This window comes from Micropterus salmoides, unplaced genomic scaffold (assembly GCF_014851395.1).
Source record: "Micropterus salmoides isolate LMB-PRFRI ecotype aquatic unplaced genomic scaffold, ASM1485139v1 Ms_hic_scaffold_2420, whole genome shotgun sequence".
In the NCBI taxonomy this organism is placed as follows: domain Eukaryota; kingdom Metazoa; phylum Chordata; class Actinopteri; order Centrarchiformes; family Centrarchidae; genus Micropterus; species Micropterus salmoides.
In genome coordinates this window covers 22,757-39,835 of record NW_024041619.1, presented here as the reverse complement: position 1 = coordinate 39,835, position 17,079 = coordinate 22,757, and the positions used below count along the sequence as shown (strand labels likewise).

Below are 17,079 nucleotides of genomic sequence, written 5' to 3'. Positions count from 1 at the left end.
TCAATGAGAAAAGGCAGTCCTTGCCGTGGACTCTTTCTCTCTTGTCTCTCTCTCTTGCTGGCGCACTTTCTCAAATAAATTCCTTCTCCCTTCACTAAAGGGCACCTAAAGTTTTAAATGTGATGCACTTTCATTGATGATAGAGACCTATCTAAGCCAGGAGAATACAGTCCTCTGAAAAGCATTTGCCAACTCCTGTGAGGACAACTTGAGCCCTGAGGTCAAGGCGACTTGCAATGGTGGTAAATATTGTACATGCTCACATGTCTTTGCTCACATGGACACACACACACACACAATAAGCAAGATGCACATGTACTCTAATCCCCCAGCCTATAACCTTTCAGCAAACAGATTAATGGATGCACATGTACAAAATGCGCAAACACCTAAATTACATACACACACACACAGATGTCAGGGCCTTTAGCTGTGGGCCACGTCTCCCTCATATCGGTAACACTAGTGATCGAAAGTGTCAGCATTTTCTTGACATCTGCTCCCCAGCAGTGTGAGTATACAGTATACGCAGATATGTACTCTCTTGCTCATCATTCCCACCTGTCATACACACATGCAAATTGGATTGCCTGCGCAACAATTTGCCAACAAGAGATTGCTGCATATTGGACTGAACAAGAATTTTATGTGAGGGCTTGAAAATAAGGCTCTAACCCAAGAATTCTACGGCTTTACTAGTAGGATGGGCAAACAGACATACAAAAATATTCAACAAGTGGCCAGTCCATCTGTTTACCTTTCTCTCAGCCAATCAGGACTCCACAGAGAGGTGTCCAGCCAGTAAGATCACTCCAGATCTGATTGGCTAGAACAGGTTGACAGGCCAAAGCCCTTGATGGCAGTCCTAAACTGGAACAGCTTAGACTGGGCTCTGTGGCTGACACCTACCCACCATCAGACCTATTACCTATCAACTATGGCATGGATTAGAAGAGTGTGTCTGTGTGTGTGGGGGAAGAGAGAAAGACAGGGGCAGGGCTGGGTGTATCTGTGTGTAGGTTTTGGGAAAGTTCGACAGCAGGAGGGAAGATGGAGGAGAGGATACACTACGGGGGAAGTAGGCTGTTATGTAAAAAGATGTAACCTGCCTGTGTGATTTAGGGTGTGGCAGTCGCAAGGTGAATCTGGACTGTAATATCAGAAGAATCCCAAGTATTGGCTCTGTTTCACTAGGAAGCTTTGTTATTGCAGCATAAATTTCAACATATTCCTTCATATTAAACAGTATCAGAAACACCTCTCAGCATTCATAAATGTGGTCTGTGTTTATGGGGTCATACTCATGACATGACAACTCCCACACATGACAAAGCACAGTAGGGCCTTTAGGGCTGTCAAAACAAAGGCAGGCCAATGAAAACACACACACATACACACCATCTCCTTTTTAACGGGCATGTCCTTTTGGCTAAACTTTAGCAATCAGCAGGAGTGATTTTGAGTTGAAACAATAAAAGCTACAGTCTATAAAGTAAACACACAAAGGTCGGAGTTGACGTTTACGGTATGACTTATATGACAGACATGTATACATGTGTGAAAAGCTGTAAAGAAAGTAGTGGCCACATCATGAAAGAATTGTCAAATAAACACACATTAACAGCAGCGTTTTTAGCCTGTAGACAAGTCTGCGGTGTACTGCATGTGGTGCAATTGTATAGATCCAGTAGAAACATAAAGGGGTAGGAGAAGAAAGCTACCACAAACAATTTTCCAACATCCAGCGAGTGCATAGCAGCACCAATGGTATCAGCCTAAATCATATTCTAATTACTGCATGCGGTATATGAGCCACTTGCTACTTCACATTCCACTCGAGGCACTCAGACAGCACAGAGACTGTCCTTAGAAGGCCTTGCAAATTCAGGGCTAGTGACATCATCATTTTCGGCACCACCATCCTCCAGTTTCTATTGTTATTCCATTGTTATTTTCCATCTTGGCCTTTTCTGGATATGTGGAACACCTGATCTTCATTCTCCAGACAGGCTCAGACATGAGGTAAGAAGGGAAAGATCTTAATGATGATGAAAAGGATGAATACCAGGAACATTATTTGACACACAGTTACTTCTATTCATGTAACATGCTTGTAAAATACCTGCAATATATCCAGCACTATGTGAACACCTAAATAGTAATATTTAGGAAGGGACTAGAATTTCATATCTTGGTGGTGTAGTATGTTGAACACTATGTGACAGTAATATATCCTGTCTAGGAGACATTTACATGTTAAATGACTTCCATGATTTCCTTGACATGAATGTCTGTGCCAATTACACTGTTTGTACACTGTCTGTAGTTTTCCATATTGGACATCAAGACCAGTAGTGTTCTTACATCCATCGTAAAACAGGACTTGGCCAACATAGCGTCTAAGCATCCATTGTCTTATAAAACTAATTGTATGGTACTGAAATTCCTGTAACACTAAAAACATCCAAAGCATTTCTCCCATACTGTGGGATAGTGTTGGAGGTTTTGAGGTGAAAAAAAATGTGTCTGTTTCAGAAAGGTTTAAATTTAAATGGCACTGCAATTACTAGAGGAAGAGGAAGGGGAAGCTTGGGCAACTAGTGCACTGCTTGATTCAGTTGGGTTTAGTACAAAACCCTTTGGCAGGCAAGTCCTCGCTGAAACAGGCTTTGTATCTACAGCAGAGCCTTGTTTATCCGGAACTCAGAAATCTGAACTGACCGGGCTACCAAAGAGGTATCGGAACCAAAAATACACCCAAAAGTAAACACCAAACAAACTAAAATAATTCATGCGCAGATTGTTTCACTCTCCAAAACTACTGTTATTTCTTCAATAGTTGCAGTAATTGTTTTTCTATCCTGAGAGCAGGATCAGATAATGACAAAGCAAAACCATCTTTCAAATACTAAAGGCTAAGAGAAAGGACTCTATACCATCCTTTTCCCATTTACCCTCACTTATCCGTCTCCACAGTTCTGTTGCCGCCAAACCCACAGAAGAAGGGAATGCGGAGGGGGGGCTAAGCCATGCCCCTTTTCTGAGCTGCACACTTGCCTGAACAGCTAGTGGATCTAGATTTTGCTGATGATATAGCACTACTTGCATATACTCACCAACAGATGGGGGATATATATCACATATATATATCACACAAACTAGAAAGGACTGCTGTTACACCTAGGCTCAAGGCTCATCAATAATATGAACAATGCACTAATAATCATAGATCATTACCAACTAGAGGAGGTAGACAGCTTTACATATCTTAGGAGCATAATTACTGTGGATTGAGGGATGGCTGAAGATGTCATAGCCAGAATGGGAAAGGCAAGAACAGCATTCAACATCCTAAATAACACCTGGGAAACCCACTAGCACTAGCACTGAAAACTAAACCAAAAACTAAACCAATTTTTTTTATTCAAAACAAATTTACACCAACATACTACAGACATTCATAAACCACTGCCTTCGACGCCTCATAGTCTACTGGCCAGACACCATCACCAACCTGTGGGAATGCACTAGGCAAGAACCCATTGAACTTTAAATTAGAAGGAAAAGGAAGGGGAGCTGGATAGGCCACAAACTCAGAAGACAAAATAAATCAATCACCAAACAGGCATTAAAATGTAACCCTTAAGGCAAGAGAAACAGAGGAAGACCTAGAGTGACGTGGTGAAGTAGCAAAGAACAAGAGGTTAAGGCTTAAGGGGCTGTTAATTGGATCGAAAAAGGGGATGATGTGCTTTTGTCAATGGCCTGTGTTCCTCAGGAAGTACGCAGGCCTAGGAAGACACTTGTCTGTGACCGAGATCCTGGGGGTAGACATTTTTTCAACAAATATTGGACAAATAAATATTCTTTGCAAGCAAGAACACAAACACAAAGTAATTTTGTTTTTATTGTTAAAGAGGTGGTATTATGCTTTTTGGCTTTTCCCCTCTCCTTTATTGAGTTATATATCTTTTTTGTGCATGTAACAGGTTTGCAAAGTGAAAAAGCCCAAAGTCCAGTCCAAAGGGAGTTCCCATCTCCCACAGAAAGCTCTGCTCTGAACTGCCTCAAAACAGCTCGTTTGTAGTCCAGCCCTTCACTTCCTTTACTTGTGGCGTCACAATGAAAACTCGTCATAAAGCTTGCCAAGCGGCTAGCGGTGGTCAGGCACGCCCTCAAACCAAGCTAGTCTGAGCGGAGCCCCTTTGGCTCGACTCAGCTTTGTTTTGGTATCACCGCACCTCCATCAAGGTTCCAAGCGAGCTGAGGGATACTAAAATGTAACGTGAAAACACAACAGACTGCTGATTGGTCAGAGAGAATCGTCACTATTCACTGCATCATCATTGCGTGCGCCAGACAGAGGCCAAGTTTTATATTTTACAGTTTTTGTATGGAATTTAATCACAAAATCCAATTCTGAGTTTTGAGGTGAAGTGATGGCGACAAACAAAAATGTGCTTGAATATTTTCGGAGTTGAGGAGCTCTACAAGTGGCTGCGGGGAAGCCTGTGCCAACCCGGAGGAGTGTGTGAGGCCAGCGGCCCGCTCACAGAGCCCTCTGCTCCCGCCGTCACACAGACCGCTGCAGCAACAACAGCAGAGGTAAACACAACTGGAAGGTTTTCATACCGCTTATATGTCTTTACATTCTGAGGAATGTTGAAACATTTTAACTTAAGAAAGAGAAAGCTGTGTGGATCGCTGATGTGTGTGTCGCATTGAACATTACGTCGCGGCAGTTGTGTGTGGCGTCGCTATGACGGCAAGATACTTACTATCTCTAGGTACTATCTGCAATGGAAAACGGAGCAGGGCCGAGTAGAGTCGAGTCTATCGATCTGCGCTATGGTAGCATTTTTCGGCAAGACAGCATAGATCGTCAGAACACCGGCAACAGTTCAACGTTTAGTCTTAAAAGACGATGCAACTCTGACTCTGTTTGGGCCTGGAAATTCACAATCACAACCTGTAAGTATGCTTTATTGGCTGTGAATTATATTTAAAATAAACACGGCAATGTAACTTTACAGACTGTTCAAGTGCGAAGTTGTTGTAAACGTTGTCTAACACAGCTAAAGTTATAGCTGGTATGGTAAGATGTGGAACAATGATGTTGTGTGGCTGTGAACTTGAGTAACTTACACCATCTGCTAGGTTACGGTCGCAGTCTGAAGCGGCTTTGATTTGGATCACACTGTTTCTTTTTTTTTCTTTTCTTTATTTTTTTTTAATCGCACTGTTTCTTACGACCCGCCCTTCTCTGCTTCTGATTGGCTAGTAGTCCTTACCTGGGAACTGCGCATGTGCAACTCCCAACAAAGATTTTGTACAAGTAAGATGCATCACTCTGTAGCTCAAGAGCGGAACGTACAACGCATAGGGTGAAAAGAAGAACTGCAGCAATGTGCAGTATGAGAAAAATATGGTGTTTTTTTGAAAATTAAACCATGTAAAATTGTTCTGGTACAACCCCTAAATAAGATTTTGAACCTGAAAATGAGCATAATACCACCTCTTTAAATTTGGATTTAAATAATGTGCAATAGGTTAGTTTCACGTCAGCTTAAAGCTGGGTCAAGTTTTTAAATTTAATACTTTGTAGAAGCATTCAGACATATAAGGTCTCATGCAATGGTAGAGATGTAACATCTCTTTCCTATCCATAAACACCAACACAGTGTCTCAGGCCAATCCCTTCTAACCTAAGCTTAAAGCTACCCTTTGTCCTAGCACTTACCCTGAAAGGCATCCAAGTGGCCAGAGATGAGGTGCTCAAGCTCATAGCTGTAGGAGTGAATGTTATGGAGGGTTTCTCTTTTCACAGCAAATTGGTAGCTCTCCTCCATCTTCCGGGTGCAGCAGGACGGACCCTGGTGCTTACAAACCAATAGATCCACATCTAGGAAAGTCAAGCAGAAATAGACATACAAGTAGAAATGTTTAATGACAAACATTTATATACATTATATATTTATATATATATATATTTTTTCCAGTCAGTGGTAACATATACAGTGACACATATAAGTGCAGAAGAATTGAGGTATTTAAGTTTGGATGAGTTATGATAACTGATTAGTGCAAATTATAAATTTTGTAAACAAATGTCATAAATATATATATACATACATACATATGTACATACATAGTGTGAGTATATGTATAGTGTCCTGTGTATGTACATAGATAGGCCATAACTCTACTGGGAGACAGAAGAGGCACCACGGGAGGGTGAGAAAGTAGATCAAGAATTCATCCACGTTTCCTGCTATAAATACTGTCTCCGCAAAATATATAAATATCTTTGGCTCATATGATTGCACACATGTCGTCAAGATATACATTTGTACTTGCATGTAGACTTTATGTCCCATAAACACACAAAAAATACATGCATGCACTAGCGTTTTGCAATGCAAAATTTACTGTCAATCATACACACAGTAATTTGTGTGAAATCACCTTTTAGACTAGTCATTAGCCATAATACTGCAGTTCATAACAACCACATGAAGGCAATGACCTAACTGGAAATACTATGATCCAAAGAACAGCTCAATCAGGCACAATTACATCAGCTGAAACCTCTGAGCTGAGTCCACCCTGCCCTCCCAGTGACACCTGCTTCTCACCATCGCTACATATAGACATTGTCATGACATCACTGAGACTGGTCACAATTAGCATGGGCTCTTAAAATTGTCCTTTCCCACAAATTTCCTTGCACAAATTCACATGCACTGGGACATTTCCATAATGCTGAAGTTTGATATGAAAACTCATTTTACAGAGGGGAGGGCTGGACGGGGGTGGCTGGAGGCAGGTGTTGTAACCAGAGCCTAAAGCATGGCCTGACAGACCGCAAGACCAGTGCCTCACTGTCCAAATCCCTCCATGAAACACAATAGGGTTGCATTCTCAATCTCTCTTTCCCTTTCTGCTCCCTCTCTCCCATTTGCCTGGCATATCCTAGCGAGGCCTGGGTGTCTCTTAATTACCCAGTGAGGCTCCATTTGTTCCCATCCTAGAGCAGACGAGTGAAGTCATAACTGGCTGTCCCGCCCCTTCCAGCGCATTATCTCCATCTCAGTCCACTCTTTTACTGTTGACACTGTCTCCCTGTTGACATTGTTTCCCTGTTGACACCCTTTCTGCAAAGTCCTATCCTGTTTGTTTGTGTGCGCATGTATGTGCGTGTGTGTGTTGAGGAATACTGCTATTTCTGTCGCTTACCTGCTGGACGATCAATGTATAAAGTTTGCATACAATACATGTTTGTTTTGGGCTTACGTCTTCTATATCCCAATGTAAAACCTACCGGGCTTAATAGTGCATTTTTACAAATTTGAGTGTGATAAAAATGAGAAACCCAGTCTGTTTCTACATACAAACCATGGATATTTACAGGTCTAAACATATATTATACTTAAATTAATCAGGGGCAACTCCCATAAAAATAATGGTTACGTAGTTTCTATGTATTTAGTCTAGGTCCAGCTCATCCTTAATATCCTTGCATAAATGACATTAAATCTTTGACCATCAAATATTTAATGACACCCTCCTTTTTAAAACTGTTCACTTTTAATTTCACAGTATTTTAGTGAGAGCAGAGCTCATCACACCCACCTCATCAACTAAAAGAAGCAATCCAAGAACACATTTCAGCTACTTTTTACTGGCTAAGTGCAACTATGCATCTATCCATCAATTCATATCCTTTCAATTTCCACCACCAACAAAAAATAGCAGTGTCTACACACAAGTGGGACCACATCATTGTAGATATTTTAAATATGCCAATTCATGAAACACTATCACAAGCTAAACTTCTTCTCTCAGCAGGACGGTGATTAGGTCTTAATGTGAAATTTTTAGTGCCGTTTATTAGAACCCTAAGTGGTAAAGCAAAATGCTTTATGAATGTGGCTCCTGGAAAGCATACTGTTGGCCACGTGGAAAAGATGTCCCTGTCACATAGTCATTACTCTTTGAAGGTATGATATTGTTTTAATCATGTTGTTAATGTTAATTCTGTTTTAATGTTGTCATTTCACCATATATGGTGTCTGTCCTCTCTCCCCATCTGTCCCTGACCCTGTTCTCCCCACTGGCTGGCTCTTTCTCTCCTTTGTGTTTGTGTGTTATCTGTGATATGAAACTAATATCCAGGGACTCACATTGGAATTCAGCCTGGCCTCTCCGTCCCTTGCGAGTAGCTGCATGGAGTAAGTGATACTCAGAAGGACTTTGGCTGTTAAAGCCACCACTGCAGTCAGGATTGGCTGAATGTGTCACGAATGTACCAGGCTGTTTTCTGGAATCATTAGTAGCCATGTCACTACTTGTGTGTCCAACAACAAACATATTGCTGAGTGCATTCTTTTGTATCTTGAAGTCTTCTATATTGAAAATATTTCACATATCGTTTATTAACAAAAAGCATTATAGTGGCTTCTGCCTGAAGGCTAAACTAAAATATGTATTGAGGACTCCGAGCTGCAGTCTTCCAAGGACTCAAACAGTCATTGAAGTCTACAATGTAAGACATATCTATTAATATCTGACTGCCTGCTTTTTTTTAAGTAACGTGTAATTTTTAACCATACTCCATTTACATTTTCAGTACATGGAATACTGACTATATACACCTCTGAAAGACAGTGACTTCTGCTTGCACTTGTCACCTTTTATTGTTTTATTGAATTAAAGCATTTGGTTTAATGATGGTTCTAAAGAATTTAATGTCAATGTAAAATAAATATCTAAGAATCCCAAATATTTGTATAGATTGTCACCCTATTCCAGTCAAAGTTTAGTAGGCACCTTTCAAAACAGTAACAGTTTTGAACATGTGGACACATTTTTTACTACTCAAGCTCTGACAAATTGCTTGGGGACCATGACTTAACAACAATTTTCAAGTCCTGCTTCAAACATTCATTTGGAATGGTCACTGACTTGACTACAACCAGACATCAACATTGTTGCATTTAAGACATTCTTGTATAGGTTTGATTTTATGTTTTGGGCTTGTAATCTTGCTGGAAAATAAAATTGTGGTTTTAAACTATTTTTATGATCAGAACAAACACTTAATGTCAAACAGTGGATCCAGTGTTTCCCATACGTTCATCTATTTGTGGCGGCCCGCCACAATATCAACGCTGATCGCCACATATTGATTTTCAATTTCTTTTTTACTAGGCATATTTAAAATGGTATTTGATTGCAGAGCGCCGTAGTGCATTCAAGCAGCACATCCTCTCGCTCGTCCCCCTCTCTCTCTCTCCCTCATGAACACCGCTGCACAAATCTGTCCAACACAACGCTGTCGGACGCCCAGCTTAAAAAAAGTTATTAGCAAGCACGTAAGGAGCCTAGCTAATAAGAAGAGCTAAGTTAACGTTAGAATACAGCTGGGTTGTCGAGGTTACCACATTGTTTATAGCTGGTGCCACAGTTACACTGTCATTCTGTGGGAAACACTGGGATCACTTAACAAATCTGAGGTAATACATTCAAAACAATTATGATTAAATACACACGGACTGCTATTGTGTCGCTTTATTTAGCCTAACTACAGCTAGCATGTAAACAAAATGCGTCTACACGTTGACTTTTTGAGTGACACCTTAATTGACCCAATAGAAACTTCCATGCCCTGTTCACGGCCTACAATAGCCAAAGAGTGTCCACGTCGCCAGGAAGTGCCAGTCCCCTTTCTTTTGGTATACACCTACACCAAGCCACCAATTGTGCAGAGGAAGACTGGCGCTTCACACACACCTAACACGTTACAGTAAAAAAATATGCAAGAATATTTTCCAGACATATTTATATATTGTCGAATACAAAAACGCCTCAAGGCGGAATTCCGGCACAGCGCCGGAGAACTTTAAGCTCTGGGTTCCATATGTCACACAAGTGTCCTGTGGTGGCCTAAATATCTTTGTTGTGGAGTTCATCATGATATAGTTTTTGCACTAAAAATTAACTAATACGTTTCTGGAGCTTCCAGATACTGGTGAATTTCACAGACAGCACACCATGATTACTCATGGATTTGTATCATCATTATTATTATTATTATTATTATTATTATTATTATATATGTTGAAAATTATGAGAACAGATAAGTCAAATGTTGGGACTAACCAGCCTGGGATGCAATGAGGGCTACAGTGATACAATGAACAGTATGCAGAATATATGAGTTGACAAATGCAGCTAGTTGGCATGCAATGACCAACTCTTTTAGCAGCATTTGCTATGGTGATTGTATTTTATTTTACACATTTCAAAGTTTATACAAGCTGTGGCTTTTCTTCTGATTTAAAATAACAACTCTTTATTTTACACTTCAATGTGACTTAATATAATCGTCCAAGAAGACTGAATTCTCCAGGCCCTTAGTGATTGCCCAGTGTGTAAGCTACTCATTCTGCATGGCTACACCTTAACACACATTGCACTACAGACCATGTGTCAACTCTGAATCCTAATTCGCTTAATCGTCCTCAGGTGACAAACACCTCTGGAGTAATTTGCCGTATTAAAGCAATGGATCAGGGGTCTTGACTTCTTAGTCACAATCCCTTCAGCAACACCTCAGTGCCCTTCATTGCACAAGTCAAAACTGCTGAGCGGAGAAACTCTACCACTGTATAATTACCCTGCTAACTCACATGCCATTCTCAATAAGTGGTACAACAGTAGCAGAGCTGAATAAAGTATACTGCTGAGAAGATGCTTATGTTATTACCATCCTTTTTAAACTCACTCCCACTCCTGCACTCCAAAATGATCTATATCTCACATCTCCTCAATATGGTATGGCAACTTTGTTTTGATTTGGAATGTGTTGATGACTCGGAGGGCTGCGGTTTCCTGATTCTGCTGTTTTGATATTTTTCTGAGAACAAGAATAACTTTGTTAGAAAGTAGGCAATTAATGCAGTTACCCTTCTCCTGCCTCAGGAAACAGGTTCCTCTTTGATGTTCCCAGATCCACTGAACATACAGGATATTTACTCTATACAGATTGGCAGTATTTTGGATGGACCATGTTGAATGAAAATACATTTCTAAGGGTCTTTGCCGCATACCTGCATTTTTGGACAACCTTGAAACTGAACTGGAATGTTTAGATCCCCCAGACCCCAAGATGAAACTGCCTCCAGTGATTGGCACAAGGCCTAAAGCCAACCCAGAGGGCAGAGGTTGGACAAAGCTTAAAGAGAGAAGTGGATGACTGGTGAGCAGATATATGCAGACCTGATGAAGCAGCATTATACCAGAGGGGTGTCCAGCCACAGACTGACTGAGTAATTATGTTAACATAGATAATCTATTCTCCTTCTCAGAAACCAGTATTCATCTCATGTACTATTTCTTTATCTATAGTGCGAGAAGGTTCATTTTTTCTAGATAGTTATATTACTGGAGAGGTAGATGATATACTTGCAGTCTACTAACCTCATAAAATCACAACCAGATCTACCACAATCACAACCCAGGAGTGTAAGGTAGGACACAATCCACTGAAACACAAGATAGACTTAGGCTGAAAGCCAGTAAGAGTTGTTGTGTAGGAAACAGCTCAGACAGAGCAATCTGGTTCAAACTGGGCAGCTGGTAACTGGTAAGGCTGGAGTGTTTGGAATGGACTGGAGAAAGAACATCCGAGGTGCTTGTCAGTTCAATAATCTGTACGGTGTTTTTTACTTGAAGACACTGTCAGAGATGTTTAAAGGCTTTAGTTTTGTAAAACTAAACTGGAAATGTTCTTATGTGAATTTCACATTAGATTGAAGTAGGAAGTTGACAGATGGCCAGCAAAAGAAAACAGACACGCTCAATGATTTTAAGTGTGTATGGATTAGGTGTGGACCATGTGTATGCTCTCTCAGTGAGAACGGCCAAGTTAAAAAAGGAAACAAAATAACTATACAGCCAATCAAAGACCATGTTGAGCTTTGAGAGCTTGCCAAGGCTTTTGACGCTGTAACTGGTTAAGGATGTGGCGACATGTGATAACACACTGTGTTCCCATTCCCTTGCTATTAACACATGACCCTGCTTGCCTTGTATTCAAAATATGACACTTCTTGTCACTCTAAAATAGCTGTTAATGACTCAGTAAACCAGAGAACGGCAATAGAGTAATATATTGAAAAAAGGGGTTATGTGTGGTGGTATGTACACAATCAGATAAGCCCTGCTCAACGGGATAGTCTTCACTGAGCTGTAAAATAGGTTGATCATATCTGAGGACATTATCCCAGAAGCCAACTGCAGAAGCAGCGTGTCTGCGAACAGCACTGCTAGCCGTCTGCCTTCCAAATGATCTGCCTCCAAAGGGCTATATCAGCACCCCGGAGTAATCTCAATATGGAGTGTTTGGCTGTGTACCACTGTACCAAAGTGGTCATAACTCTTCAAAATAATCACAGGATAAGCAACTTCATGTCACTCATTATCTAAGTTCCCTTGATGCCGGATCTGGCATGGAGATAGTCACTCTTTATAAAGTATAGCCAAGGGAACAAACATTTAATGTCAAAGCAAATATTTTGATAGAAAATGATTTAATACAAGGACATACTACTAGGACATAGTAGTGGTAAAATACTCCAGAGTCTTTTAAGGGTCATTCACTAACACACTTGCAATTAAATGTTAAGTGTTGTTTTTTACTATAAATTCAAATAAAATGCCTTTAAACCACATTGTAGTTTGGGGTGTGGGGTTCACCTATAAAGAATTTTAATTTATAGCCTAAAATTTCTATTCATACTAATTGAGCTATTGCTACATTTATTGCAAGTACTGTATTTTTTTTAAGTACAACCACTGCTTCCCAACATGAGATTACATTGCTCTTAATAATCATAAGACACTATCACTACTTATTGCTCTTTATTAGGATACAAGGATTACATACAAAGAAATATTGCATTAAATATGTACTGTGAAAGTGCAATTGTTTTTGTATAAGATCATATCCAATTGGCCGGCCAAGTGCTCTGCTGCCAAACTCCTGGCGCTTAGTGAGAAATCTGTTCACCACACATGAATGAAACGCAGCACTGTATCCTAAAACAAACATCAGACTGTGAAAAGGGCTGAAGTTTTGCCACTTCAAATTTCGAGAGTTACTTTTGTTGGCATTTGATCTGAGAACTGAAGCAGAGTAGCATAATTGTGTACACACACACATATACACCAAATCTCCTACTCTAACACCCCCTTTCATTGGTCACCGCTTTGAAGACAAGATTGCGCCTGACCCAAAACAACCTCTCTGGGACAAGTACAAATAAAAAGCAAAATAAGATAGAAGCCCAAAATGTACCGGGGAAGCTACAGCAATGTTTGATTAGCTGTGAGGGGAAGGGACAGCAGAGAGGTGGTGGAGTGTAAATGCACAAAAAATGCAGTTCACCACACCTTCTAAACAAACACAAATATTTATATCAATTAATAGTCCAGACCAAGAAGCCTCAGCTTGTATCTGGCTCATATCAGCCCCGTTTTCTAAAAATGTCTATAGATAGAGAGTGGGTCTAAGAAATAAAATATCTTACTGTGATGGGGTTAGAGGTGGGGGAAGAAAACTCATTAAAAGGAAAGAGTATTGCATATCTTTCACAATATACTGCGTGTGTGTATGTTTCTGTTTGCTCACTGTCAGGTAAAAAGCTCAAATGCACGCCAAAGATTCTCATATGTAGCTTCCAATGCACTGCAGAAGTAAAAGCATGTCACGCAAGCCTTGCTCCAGACTGCTAACATCCTCAGAAGACCAAGGTCCTTCCGTTGTCTTTAAGAGCTAACCCTAAACTACTGCTTGTAATGAAATTGACGTCCTCTGTTGCTAGTAGTGACACCCTACTAAACAAACATATCAAGTGGTTTGGATGCACCCGTAGGTATGTTTCCCACACAGCTATCTATTGCTCTTCTCCCTGTTACAGCTTGCAGACTCAGACTGGGCGATACTTAAGCTCCCACCAACCAGCATGTGACACTTTTGCAGCAAGCAATCTGGTCTGTAGTCATTTAGATAGTTGTACATCACATATCAACTGGTATTTGAGTATTTACGAGGAAAAATGCATTTAAATCTTAGATAACCCTGAGGCTAAAAGAATCACAATAAAAGAGAAGGCATTTAAAGTAACTATTAAAAGATTTTAAAGACTGGAGAAAAAATATAATTATAATGCCGACTAAATATACAGATTTGTTGAGTTTTATATGAGTTGCTGTTGAGTTGTTGAAATATATGACAATTGAAATGACCCCACATGAAAGAAATATGACATAATCACTTAAGAGATGAAGTCTCTTACTATGCTTGCAGAATGACTTTCAAGCAAAACTAGCATAGTTGAACCAAAGCCTAAACCCACTCAAAATGTGTTTTGCCTCCAAAACAGATTTGGAACCAATGTTTATCCTCATAAAATAACTTTTCCTCTGAGTGCAGGAGGAAAGCACATTCCACAAAACCTTCAATGCATCTGAAGCTGCTTTCAAGCATCACTCTAACAAAAAATCTAATAGGTGCCAAAAGACTCTATAGGCATATTGTAGGAGTCTGGAGAATCTCTTCTCATAAACTGTGGCTCCTGAGCTGAAGTACATGTCAGCTTAAGGGCCTATACCACCCCAAGTATCTAAAGACTCATGGCCAAAAGGGTTGGTGGTGACTGACTTCTGCAAATTAATCACCTCCCCGTGTTGTGGACACAACACTGTAGCCTCTTTATCCAGAGAGATTAAACCACACCAGACCTCCACATCACAGTAGACTTGTTCTAGCTCAAAAACCCTGTCTCAGCAGCTTTTGGATGCGCTGGGTGGCTTTCTGCCAAAAAAATTTGCTAAATAATTGTTTAAATCTCTCCAAACTGCTGGATTGTAAGATAAGCAGCTGGGTACCATGTGAAGCTGCAAATTGTGGAGTAAATCAAGAGGCTCTGATGCTTTAAACCAGACAGATCAGATATGGGAAACATGTAATATTACATACTAACACAGAGATTTGTGATTCTTGGTGGGTGGAAAAAATCAGGATGCTCAGAATGTACAATGATGGACAGATCCTTGGAATTTGATGAAAAGGGACAGACACATTTCAGATGTTACTTTAAGATCATCTCAGATTTGGCAGTTTACAATACACTTCATCAGAAATAGATATTTTATGGTCAAAACCCTCTAAAAGTCTCTTCAACTAACAGGACTAATACGGGAGAGACAATATGACAAAAGCAAAGGAAGCAATATCTGCAGCCTAGACAGCCTTTCAAACTTTTGCTGCTGTCACTTGATTGGGCTTACTTTTGCTTTTTGGAGACCTCTCACAGTGCATGTGTACTGACCCACGTGTGTTTTTGACAGAAGCACATTATAGTTAGAAGCACTGGACCATAATATATATACACACACAGGGCATATGCTGAAATCGCAATGATTGTAGTCTAACCTAAATGTGTGACTTCTGTCTGCAGATCTATGAGCAAAACATTTGATGTTTGCAGGTACCCTTATCAAAGAAGGCTACTCTTCACTAGAAGCCAAACCCACTGGCTCACCTGTGCCAGGTGTCTCCGGAACGCGGTTCAGCGGTCCGACCTGCCGCAGCTGGAAAGCGGTCCTCACTTCATGACAGCTGTATGCGTCCGCGTCGATCACACTCACCGCAAATACGACCGCTGACAATATCCAAAAGGATCCGCAGGAGTTTACGCGTGGGCATATTCCTCGGGACATTGCCGCATCTCACACCAGGTAGCCTCGTGGATAGCCTACAGTAGTCTGACTGCAAACTGTGTGACAGTGTTGAAAAAGGACGGCACTGAAGTACAATGAAGCGACGATGAGTTTGAACATCTGACAAACGTTTCCGTCTGATTTTCACATTATTGTGATGAGTGTGAGCGCCTCACAGCAGAGGTTTGGGGTCTTCTCTTGGACAGAGGAAAGAGTGGTGTGGGCTACAGCCAGTCTGTACCGCGCTCAGCACTTTGCAGTGATCGGTTGTCTGCATGCATGCCCCTTCCCAAAGCTTTGCGCACACTCCCCTCCCTTTCTGTTTACTTCAGCTAAGTGCCCCAACTAAAACTCACTGCATATGTATGGGGACTGGCAGTGTCAGTATCCTTATTACAAAAAAAAACACTAAACATTTGCCCGTGGTCTTATCAACCTAAACAAAACAAACAAACATTCATTAGGCCTATATATTTTACCCACAGCATTTGCAGCACAATTGAACGTTTTCCTGAGACTTTTTGTGACCCCGAAATTAACTGTTAAGTTTTTTTGTAGTAACTGTGTTACAGCAGAATAACGTAGAACATAACATTACATTAACATTAACCATTTAGATTAGGTAATTTCAATTCCACTGCCCTACTTCTAATCTACAAATTAAAATTGTTTAATTATATCTATGTTTATTTGTTTCTGTAACAGAGCAAAATATAATTTTATAGCCTACTAAAGGAGATACTGACAGTCACTGCTACAAGTAAGAGACCATATGTTAAAAGGGCACTGTGTTGCTATTTGGTTCTTTCTCATGACTTTGTATAATGAGAAAATGGATTGGAAGCCATATACTTTGACAGTTACATATGTATGAGGTGGGATGGGATTAAACAGGACAGGCCATTTTATTTCGTTTTCAGAGTATGGTGATCCTGGAGTTGAAAGTGATTCTCCCTGCAACAGGGAGAATTCTGTGCTTAATGTTGCTGAAATCTGCACAGCAATACTTGATATTGTCATTTGATTTACATTGCCGCCATCTACTGGCGAAAATGTTTAATAAAAAACAAACCATGCAACATTTTTTTTTCCAGACCGATTTCCCTGCCAGAAGTATTGTGCTCTTTTTAGGCTTTGCAGCCTTTGATGTCAAGGTTTACACAGAATGTCTGTGTAGGTAAATAAATATTGGAGAGTCAAAAAATGAAATCAAAAGGTAATTTATCAATTAGTTTCTATTATCCCGATGATATGTTTTTTTTATGATTTACTGCTTAATAACTTAGATTCACT

At 40.3% G+C, this 17,079-nt stretch overlaps 1 protein-coding gene across 1 annotated transcript; it reads right to left on the bottom strand.

Moving 5' to 3' along the window:
• Positions 1–5,526: 5,526 nt before the first annotated feature.
• LOC119918796 (glypican-5-like) lies at positions 5,527–16,147 on the bottom strand. The gene is made up of 2 exons (XM_038739484.1): positions 15,609–16,147; positions 5,527–5,902 (listed from the first exon to the last, which is right to left on the bottom strand). Exons 1-2 carry the CDS (start codon positions 15,784–15,786, stop codon positions 5,730–5,732), a joined length of 351 nt encoding a protein of 116 aa, XP_038595412.1. The 5' UTR covers positions 15,787–16,147; the 3' UTR covers positions 5,527–5,729.
• Positions 16,148–17,079: the final 932 nt, after the last annotated feature.

Bases quoted from the DNA above. Each gene is read 5' to 3' on its own strand.
- LOC119918796 (XM_038739484.1), bottom strand. From the start codon at position 15,786: ATGTCCCGAGGAATATGCCCACGCGTAAACTCCTGCGGATCCTTTTGG. The intron at 5,903-15,608 runs GTGAGCCAGTGG...TGACTTTCCTAG, and splicing joins TCCGGAGACACCTGGCACAG to ATGTGGATCTATTGGTTTGT.